This window comes from Cucumis sativus, chromosome 3 (genome assembly GCF_000004075.3).
Source record: "Cucumis sativus cultivar 9930 chromosome 3, Cucumber_9930_V3, whole genome shotgun sequence".
NCBI lineage: Eukaryota > Viridiplantae > Streptophyta > Magnoliopsida > Cucurbitales > Cucurbitaceae > Cucumis > Cucumis sativus.
The window spans coordinates 6,154,237-6,165,230 of NC_026657.2; the positions used below are offsets into that span (position 1 = coordinate 6,154,237).

At 34.8% G+C, this 10,994-nt stretch overlaps 1 protein-coding gene across 1 annotated transcript; it reads right to left on the reverse strand.

The window, feature by feature from the left end:
* Positions 1–3,179: 3,179 nt before the first annotated feature.
* LOC101217953 (nucleobase-ascorbate transporter 11) lies at positions 3,180–10,669 on the reverse strand. Its single transcript, XM_004134219.3, has 10 exons — positions 9,595–10,669; positions 8,368–8,465; positions 7,975–8,145; positions 7,243–7,343; positions 6,562–6,697; positions 6,260–6,310; positions 5,072–5,359; positions 4,243–4,477; positions 3,790–4,070; positions 3,180–3,674 (listed from the first exon to the last, which is right to left on the reverse strand). The coding sequence occupies exons 1-10, from the start codon at positions 10,325–10,327 to the stop codon at positions 3,453–3,455; spliced, it is 2,316 nt and encodes a 771-aa protein (XP_004134267.1). The 5' UTR covers positions 10,328–10,669; the 3' UTR covers positions 3,180–3,452.
* Positions 10,670–10,994: the final 325 nt, after the last annotated feature.

Consider the following 10,994-nt stretch of genomic DNA (forward strand, 5'->3'; position numbering starts at 1 on the left):
GTGTAAAGACATAAACGTGGATCAAATTCGAGTATATAACCCAAACGGTCTATAATATATGAATAAAGTTGCACGCCTTATTTTGGGACACTATGGCGATGCAGCCTGCTTTGTAGTTACTATAAACAATGTGATCCTGAATTGTTTATGTAGAGACATGGAAATGGGGACATTATATGTAAAAAATTTACATAAGACTAAAACAATGAAATAATCACTTTTAAGTTATAACATCGTTGACGGTATAAAACTAATTATTTTGATTATTGATAATCTAGGTAACTTAATCTTAATCCTCAACTAGCTATGAACTTTTATTCAAATGAAATTATTCTTAGATATACATAGGTGAAAGCAATCAACAACGTTGGCCCAATAAGCCTTCCATTTCAGGGGTAAGACCGAGTGGATGGCTAGGGACATAGGGTGCAAGACGAAATTCACTTCTACACGCTTTAGTGTTAGTAAATAAGTTGTTCGCTTAAGGATTGAATCCAAGTTTTGAATAAGGGGCCCCACCCTCTAATTGGCCTGAGAGAGATTTAATTTATAGGTTGGACCTTAAACTAATTGTTCAATAGTGGATTAATGAGACATTCAAGAGCAAGATGTAGTTTCGGGAAATAAAACAGTATTTTCATCTAGTCGAGGTTACGAGTAATCTGTGAAGGAGTAACTTACCGATCATGATTATATCGGATGGATACAAATATATCTAAAGTTATGAGAGTGCAACTACGAAACTTTAGTCCTATCAACCATCCTTTTAGTCTTGTCTTTCCCCATCATTCCCGATTTTGTGAAGTACATAAGATTTACTTTAACAATGTCAGAGTCATTTTCAAATTCCAACTCCTTATACCACTCTTCAGACCTTGTCAAGTACATTTCTTGTGACACTAAATGATAAAAGGACTTGTTGCGTAGTGATTCCATAATTGGAGGTGTGTGTACTAGTTTCATCGAAGACTGCCACAATCTAGTCTGTCATAAAAAAACTACTCCTTCAAGAATTTGACGATCACTTCGGTGATGTCAATCTCATCGAGTCATTTCCACCAGCTTGAACTTGTCTTAGTAAAGCGTGATGTAGAAGAGAGTTGTTGAAGTCAACATTCATATCCACAAAATGTGAACAAATATTGTCCTCTTATATAAACATGTCAAGTTGCCATTTCGTCAGTTTCTCTTGCACAATTCAACTTTCAATCCTAAAAAAAGATGCTAGATAAGTAGTTTGAATGGGAACATGATCCTCCTCAACAATTCTGAATTCATGCATTTCTTATTGGAAGAACACGAAAAAAGATCAGCATATAAGAAAACAGAGAAAATATAGCGTCAGACTTGAACTTTTGATTATGTTTGTTCCAATTTTTACCATTCCTACTTTCTATTACTCGTTTCTCGTGTCTAAACCCTATTTGTTTCACTTTTTGGTTCCTTATTCTAGTGGATTTTGTTCAAATATTTCTCATTTCAGGTTTCTATTTCTCGTTTCAGTCCTATGTCTCATTTGTGAAGCAATAAATATTCTGATTTCTTTGTTGTTTTGTGTTTCTGTGTCCAGTGAATTAAAATTTGTGATGTTTTTATTCAAATATCACATGAAAGCACTAACGTTACAACCTAAATAGTATACATGCACCAAAAATTAGAAATATAAAATGGGAAAGCATGTTACCTTCAATGAAAGCTTGAAGGGATGCTTGTGAGACGAACAAATGACGACCACTCAAATAGTGTGGAAGATAAAATGAGAAAGAATGGGAGGAAGGAACAGAAGGGAGTTCGAGAGGAACGAACGAGAGAAAATATATGATGAGAGACAAGTGGTTGATTCATTTGTTTCAATTCAAACTTTTGAAACAGATAAAATTGGCTTGAACGAGAATGAGTAGCGCCAAACGAAGAAGAGAAACAAGAAAACAATTGAAGCGGATTTAATGGCATTATTTTGGCAAATTCGCAAGTGAGGAACGTCATCATAAAACCATTGCTCGTTAGAATTTGAAGTGAGCCAAATTTCATTTAGACCTCCATTTGGCCATTTGTACAAACTTCCGAGACAGACAGTTGAATGATGGTCTCACTTGCAAAAATGGGAAAACACCAATGTAAACCACAGGTCTGAGGAATATTAACTCATAAGCCTTCTGCAGTCTTACTAGGAAGAAAGAGATGGCCATGATTCTCTTTTAAATCTTTCTTTCAACCATCAACATCATATAACTCAACGAAAATAAAGTAGAGGCAATTGCAAAAATGTAAAATAGAATGCCCCTCACAGTTGACAAAAATGTGCGATTGATACCTCACGATACTGATTTGTTATTTGATATATATTGTCGTATGATTGTTAATGATACTAATTGTTATTTGATTGTTCTCTAATTACTATACGATATCGATTGTTAATGATACTAATTATTGTATGACTATTATCTCATACCAATTACTTATGATATCAATTGATATCTGATTGTTGTTTGATTAACCTCTAAAATGAGTTGTCTATTACCAATTGTTATTTGATTACTTTTTAATTATGATTGCTGTCCAACTACAATTTGATTTTGATAATTATTAATGATAACGATTGTTGTATGCTTTCTATGTGATATTGATTGTTATTTGAATGAAAGTAATACTGATTGCTATTTGATACTAATGGCTATTTAACAATGATTGTTATCTCATTACTATCTACTTATTATTTTGTACTGGTTCAAATTTTATTGATTTTCTATATGATTGGTGTCTAATTGTTATTTGATTGTCGAACAATACCAAATGCAATGTGATTGTTGTCTAATTATTATTTGATATTAATTGTTAAAGATACTAATTACTTTTAAATTATTGCTTGATTACGGATTGATATCGAGTATATCTTATTACCATTTGATAATAAGTGCTAATGATATGATGTAGTCTAATGTAAAAATTATTAAGTCCTAATTTAATATAATATCTATTAAAGCCAAGTTAAAGATAATTGAATTTAAAATAATAACAATAATAAAAGATTCAGGAAGAAGTAAATTCACGTTTAAAAAAGAGAAGAAAAAAAGATGGGTTTCTCTTTCTCTATCTCTCTAACAAATGACTTTGAAATTTTCCTAAAATTTGATTAGATGAGGGAGGATATGAGAGATCATAAGAAAGACATGAAAAGATTAGTAAGAAATGTAAATTTGGAATAAAAAGAAAATAAAGTAAAAAAAAATCATTTGAATCATACACACCTAAAGGAAGAGTTTCATACAAATGTGAGACCTACCCTCTTAATTCAGTTCCTAAGTGGTATAGAATAATAACATTACAATAAAAAATATTTTTAACAATGAACCATCAATGTTTGACAAAAATGGTTGACACCCTACCAAATTTCCACATCTTTGTAAACCTATAAAATCTATGTATGTATGCCATTATCTAACCCGGCATTTTCATATACACAAACACCTAGACCTGCAAAACAACCTTAAAAACCTTTTTGGAAGGGAGTAAGTTGCAACCAGAGATGGGTCATTCTTGATGTCTTCAGCATGTGACCATATATAGACTCCTCGCTCTTGTCGACTTCCTGGAACTGTGTTTTCGAGTACGATTGCTATCAAGAACGTCACGACCATGTTCAAGGACATAAGGGCATTGAAGACAAAGTCAAACTGCAAGATATCACATATAGCTGGATGAGTGGAAGAGAAGCAAGACAAAAAAAGAACTTGAAATCAAGTTGTGATTCAGAAATTACTGCAAGGGATATTGATAGTAGTGACTCACTTGTTTGTTTCCTGTATGGGTTGGTCCATTAGAAGCTGCAGCATAAGGAACTAAGTAACTAGGCAAGATCAAGCTAGTTTCAGATTGGAACTGCTGAAAATAGGCAGGAATTGACAGGCCAAGGAACAATGAGACACCAACTATTGTCATGTTTCTGATACTTGCTGTTTGACTATACTGCAGTGTCGAAAGCCCTAATGCAACCATAAGAGCCCATGTAAAACAAAGGACAGAAGCAGCCAATGCCAGTGGTATGGAGGCAAGAACAGCACCAACTTTGCCTAAAAAAAAAAGGAACTTGTTGGTGACCCCATCGAAGAACCATTATGTATTAAAATTTCAATTATTGGCTGGTGTGTTTTAAGTTTTAACCCTCAATCAGTAAGCATTCATCAAAATTGCTAAATACTCAGGAACATCTTTGATTTTCCTGTGATAGGACGAACAGTTTACCTATGAGTGAGATGAAAATCAAGAAAACTGCTCCGACTTCCAATGCCCTCCGATTAGCTACTTTTGTTACATGAATAGTATGTACATTTTCTGTTAAAGTTGTTGATCCGGCACCTGTACCCCAGAGTCCAGCCAAGATACTACAGAAACCTTCCACAGCAATTCCTCTGCTAACAATTCCTGGAGTTGGTGGCTTTGCAGCAACACGCAAAGCCACGGTGTGATAGGTACCGATCTGAAAAAAAAGAGTCATCTTTCTTGATCAGATGCCTCAGGTTTAGAATTCCAAATATGCACATATTGGACTTGGTAATCTGTTTTGAGAACTGGAAATCCCTGAGGAATAAACTACTTTTACAAAGTAGTTAAACGCCAAGTGTGTGGCTTGTGGCTTGTGGCTTGTCTATTCAATGATACAGTGATAGTTTCCGTATGTTCTTCCTTAATTAACACAAGCATAATTCAGAGTAAACAATTTGACATGATGATGCTTATTGGGTTTACACAGATTTATTTTTTCCTTTTCAATTTATTAGTTAAACTACAACTAAACAATGGTTAGGATATCTTCAATCTTTTATATATATTCTTGACAGTCCTCATATTTAAGTTTGGATATTAATTTGATTTATGAATCTCCACGCATTAACCATAAATTAGGATGAAAAGAACGTAGTAGAGATCCTGAATATTGGACTTGGTAATGTATCTAGTCTGAATGATGATCAGGGATAGACTTCAAGACTTGGGAATGAAGTGCAAGACAATCTCGTCAATTGTCGTAACATCAAGTGAACAGACACGGTAAATGAGTATACGAGGTACTTACAGAGTCCACTGATGAAACCAGAGAAACCATGATCATGATAATTGAAGTTTTTATATGAAAGATTGGCACACCCCACTGCAAGGGGTAAGGAATTCTAACCCACGCAGCAGTCCTCCATGCACTTGAAACATCAGTTCTGCAATGTTTCATCGTATATGCATGCCTTCTACATGCATCTACTAGGATATTTGAACTCGGAATATCTGGGCTGCAGCCTGTGAAATTATATGCTCCACCAGCAGTCAAAAAGAATGCGTATGCCCATATAATCACAACACTAAGAGGAACCTATAATCAACAAAAGAAGAAATTAAGATCAGAGGAGAAAAAATGACCCCCAACATACCCATCTAAAAAAAATAATGAAAAATCAATCATACTTTAAAACAAAAACTCATAACAAACTTTTGAACAAGAAACTTATCAAACTATAAATCATGAATTTACAACCAACTTGACTAAGGGAAAAAATAATGCACAACCTAAAACCATTCTCCTCAGTATTTTACCAGTTTGCTTGGAAAATAGCGCTAATTCAGGGTTTAGAAGAGCTGGTTACTTCAGTAGTAACATTCTTGACATATTTAGGAACAAGCATGCCTAGATTGTATTTAATGTATTTGGGCTAATTACTTTCTGATGGTTTCTCTATAGGGTCTTTGGTATAAATTAAATATTAATTTTATGTTGTATCTTTTAGCTACTAAAATTAAACCACATTAGAAAGTTATTAACCATCGTGATCTCCATCAATATTTATATAATTCCAGATTCCAATTAAATGATCAAACTCACTCCCATGATTAAAGATTTAACATTAGAGAATTCTAGAATACAGTCAAACAAGTGTCATAGTGACCAGGATATCATACATTCTCCATGCTAGTATATCTATTTTTCATAGGTTCAGGTGTAGTGGTTAACAAAGGATAGATTTTAAAAGTTTGGAAGGTCAGAAGTGATACAAGGGGAAGCAATACCTAATAGCGTTGAAACTTAAATTATTCTTCACAATTGGTTTGAGTGAATTAAAGAGGTCTTCTTACGTCCTTCTAGCTTTCCTTGAGAAAATTCATAAACTTCTTTCGCTAATGGAGTATTTCGAAATGAAGAAAAAAAGGTAGACTAAACCGAAGAATTTGTTGCAACAGTCAAGCCACCATTCTTCTAAAGGTAAGATATACATACCGCATAAATTCTGAACACACGATGGCTAAATATGGATACTCCTCGAAGGTACTGAAAATGCATTCACAAGCGCCAATTAGGTAACATGTCAGTCACAAGAAATGTGAAAACTGTTTGGTAGAGCAAATTTTTTGAAAAGATACTTCAATGAAAGTTGCAAACAATGAATAAAGTGATCAGATCTGAAATTTTAGTCAGAAAATACTAAAACGCTTGATACGTTTTTTCCCCCTTTTTCAAAGAAAAAATTGGACTTTTATTGAGCTTGGTAATCAATTGCTCAACTTCTAAAAGTTGCTTACCAGGGTGAATATAAGAAGCAAAACTATATGTGGGACACTGATCTCCACACAGCTACCAGCTTGTGGAAAGCCATAGCTGAAAAATGCTAAACCTACAGCAGCAACCGTAGGTGCAACTACAAGTGGGTTTATCAACCTACAGATTATGAGAATGAGCATGGAGTAAGAATCTTTGCTAGTTACAGAAGAGTGAAGACAATAGAATAGCATTTTCATATGTGAGGATGCAGGAACTTAAAACGATAATTTCGTACGTACACAAATTTAGTTGTAGTATAAATCTTGCTGTGTAGCACATGACATCAGAAAAGAATAAACACACTAAAATGATGAACTTATCATCATTGCTAATCTTATTGGCCTCCTAAAAGTTTTTCAGAGGATACCCCATTTCCCCATCACGTTCTGTTAATTTTCTAGATTATTCAAGGAAGTACTTCTCTAACATTGAAACTCTATAACTATCACTCTCGAGATAGGGAAGATAGTAATTTAACACATGCTGCAATTACTTTTGTTCAATAAAAATAATCTACAAGCTCTCATAAGGAAAGCTGTTGGGTAAGTGACGAGGAAAAAGATGTATAAGAGATTAGTTTTATACATGCTTCATAACATAAGGTGTTGAATCTGTGATAAAGGAATTGATACTCAGCACCATATCCAAACAATTTTTATTACCTAAGGAAAAGGGACATTAAACCACTGAATCCTAAAATACTTTGAAATATTGAACTAACAATGATTGCTCCTTGCAGTTCTCGCATTATATGCTGGAATTTCTGTAGGAAAAGAGAACAACATAAGTAACTATAAATATTAGATAGACTTTTGAAAAGGGCTAATAAATATATATTGTAAGGGAGAAAAATATAGAACACATAATTCGTAATGAAGCTTAAATAACCCTAGTAATAGTTGGTAGGGAGAGAGAATTCTAATCACAATAGAAATGAAGATACAAGTTACAGAAATGTTGAGGGAAAAAATGCTAGTGCATCTTACTCAGAAAAATGATACATAAACACCAGGTATAATAAATATTTTGTGTACGTTGTTTTTATTATTATTATTAGAGACAAAACGTTTTTAAGAAAAGTGAGAGAAACAAAGGTAACCTCAAGGAAACATATGGCCAACACAACTAGGGATTAAACAGAACATTTAAAAAAGAATTCTAACTGTAAGTAATATAAAACGGAAATTTTCTAAACAGACTAGTTACGTGGGCCAAAAGAGAAGCATTTTGAGGACCAAATTCCACACCTCTATGCAAGATCCCTCCATCCCATAACACCCTTCAATTCATGATTTCCAAATTTTATGAGAACAGTTATCAAGATTTTTTAGTACAAATCAGAATACAAGCGATTTTTCCAGCAGAGAGGACCAAATTCAGTTCTCAGAGCTTACATGTTCAGTCAAATTGCGGTACTCCTGAGCATTCATGATAATTAGTGCAGGAGCCAAGTACACAAATGAGCTTCCTTGAACTAATGGTAGGCGGGTACCAAAGTAGGAGTGAAGAATTGTGGTGATGCCCGAAACCAGTAATAAAGTTGAAATTACTGTGGCTGTATCTTTCTGTCATCATTGAAACAACACGACTCAGCAAGAACATTCTGACTCCATTAAAAGTTGGACAAGATTGGGCTCGTAGCTGCACATCAGTGAGCAGCCAGGCCTGTTAACTGAAGTTTATGATTTTCTAGTCCTTTATCTAGGTAAACAGGCTTGTTAGCACACCTGTCTTTTCCTTAAGACTTTCATTTGAAATCAAAGGAAGATACAAAAAAGGATGCTTACGTCAGTTCCACCCATAGCTGGTACAATAATCAGGGGCATGAAAACAACAGATCCAACCAGCGACAAGTACTGCTGAAGGCCATAATAAATTAGTGGAACTGCGAAAACAGGCATCAAAAGCATTAGAGACATCCACAACTATATGATGGAACATAAATTCTTCCTACCAAAACATTCAGTTCCATTTCGAATGAGTTTCAAGCATGCTCATTCATTCGTATTTAAAAATTTTAGGGAAGCACACATTGGAGTGTGGCTATTTTAACTTTATAGAACTGAAAGTAACCAAAATGATAACCCTGCATAAGTTCAGTTTTCTCAGCTGTTTACAAACTAAACAATCGACAGGTTGATCTGGTGGGAAAAGGATGCTGAAGGCAATTTTTAGTAACCTGCTGTAAATATCAGAGGTGAACCATGGGGTCATTCTCTTGTCACCTCACAGCATCTGTCCATGTTAGTCAGTCAGAGTTGAAAGACATCCCAATTGTATGAGATTAGTGTCATCGTCATTATTATTTGTTATCATTATTATTATTATGTAGAATTGACTTCTAAATCTTACAACAAAATGGAGGGAGCTGAGCTTGAGTATTCTGAAGATTAGATACAATAAGAAAGAAATTGAACGGAACTTTATACTCATATTTAAATGTCAAAAGTTAATTGCCTCTTCGATATTAGTTAATTAAACAAAGACAATATTGAAATTTGTTTCTCACTTCTAATTTTTGAAATGAAATAGCCAATACCTAACAAGCACAAACACAGATATAAGACAAATACGACACGACATGGACATGGTGACACGCTATATTTTAAAAATCTAGGACAGGACAGGACAATGACACATTTATTAAAATTTTCACTTTTTAAAATATATCATTTTTATAGTAAAAGAAAATTGAATCAATGCATTTATATGCTTAAAAGACTTAGCTTGATGTATTCCACACTCAAAAGTTATTATTATAGTCATCTATGTATCCAAATGCTCGACATGTGTTGGCTAGCCAAACTAAAGTGTATATGCTTCTTAGGCCAATACGAAACCTAGTGGATTGACATTTCTCTTTGCACTATACAACCAAAATGATATTAGATCAGCTAGTACTCTGCTTCAATTCGAATTAACTAATTAATCACGATGCACTATAATTATGATACATACTAATTTAAGAAAGAAAATAACAAACAAAATTTGGAAAGAGATTGAAGAATGCTAACCGTAACCCGGATAGTCAGTTGGCCCAAGTTTCAGTCCTGAAGGTCCTCCCCATTCTCTTTCAGTAGCTTCCTCTTCACCTGCATTCTCATTAATATCCTCATCTCTTCCATCTCTACCATCTCTACCATCTCTACCATCTTCCTTTTTAGGCTCAGCAGCGGGAGTAACAAAAGGTGCCACATGGGCATTTCCATTAAAATCTCCATCACTCTGCCTATTCACAGCCCCATCCACTTTCTCACTTCTTTTACCATTCGTCACTACTCTTTCATCCTCTTTTGCTCCTCCCATCACAGGTTCGATTCCAATTCGTCTCCTCTCTTCACTCCTCAATACTCCATCCCTAAACCTCAAACCCCCTTCATTCTCAGTCTTCATTTCTCCTTTTCCAGTCCCTGTAACTGGCTCCACTTCAATCTCTCTGTTAGGTCTGGTCTGACCCAGAATCGGGTCGATCTCGATTTTGGGGGACGACCCACCACCTCTCCGTTCAAGACCTTTCTCCAAATCAAATCTAGTACTCTCATTCTTCTCCCCAACACTACTAGTTGCTTCACCAGAAAATGTAGATACAAAACCAGTCCTCCTAGCCCAAGATCTTAGCTCTCTCGGATTGTGATCAGTTCTGGGCACGAACCGATCGACCGTTGAGTCATTTGGGAGGATCGAACCAAGCTTTCCTCCACGTTTTCCAGTCTCCACCTTGTTCATTGCCCTCGACCCAGTATCCATCTAACTTGTTCCTAAAATGGGTGTCCCCTTTTCTTCTAAAACAGTAATCAGAAGAACCCCAAAAGTGGAAGAAGGTCCCAATTCCACCACTTACTTCATATTAGTACAAACAAACTGAAAACAATGAACAGTTTCAAATGAAAGAGTAAAAGGAAAGCAAAAAAAAAAGGAGTAATGTGGGGGATGGATAAAAGGTTTTAGAAGGTCCTTGACATTATTGTGAAATGAATTTGAGTAACGACAACTGTTGGAAGAGAATAGTGATTGTACAGAGAAAGGGGAGTGAGCTCCAAAGCTTAGCCTGAGGCATCTTTTATCCACTTCAACGGATTTGTGTTATAATTAGATTGGATTAACACTGAGTGTCGGTATCAAATTTAGAAATTTGATCCAAACATTGGAAGAACAGTGAACTTATTTTTCTTCCCTCCCTTCTTTAAATCTGAGTTCAAATTTTCACCAAAATAATAATAATAATAATAATAAAAATCTGAGTTAAAAAAGTTCTTTAATAGGATTGCTTTAGAGGAGAAGTCTTGCAATTCAAGTTTATCCCACACTCTCATGACTTCGGACTTTTGCCTTTTGCCTTTTGCCTTTTGGTCATTTTATGCTCTACTACTTCTATTTTACTTTTATCACCAAAATGTATTCCTCTCTTTCAAGT

Excerpts from the sequence above, each read along its gene's own strand:
- LOC101217953 (XM_004134219.3), bottom strand. The coding sequence starts at position 10,327 with ATGGATACTGGGTCGAGGGCAATGAACAAGGTGGAGACTGGAAAACGT. Across the intron at positions 8,146-8,367 it reads CAGCTATGGGTGGAACTGAC|AAAGATACAGCCACAGTAAT; the intron begins GTAAGCATCCTT and ends CAATGATGACAG. Across the intron at positions 3,675-3,789 it reads CCCATACAGGAAACAAACAA|TTTGACTTTGTCTTCAATGC; the intron begins GTGAGTCACTAC and ends GATATCTTGCAG.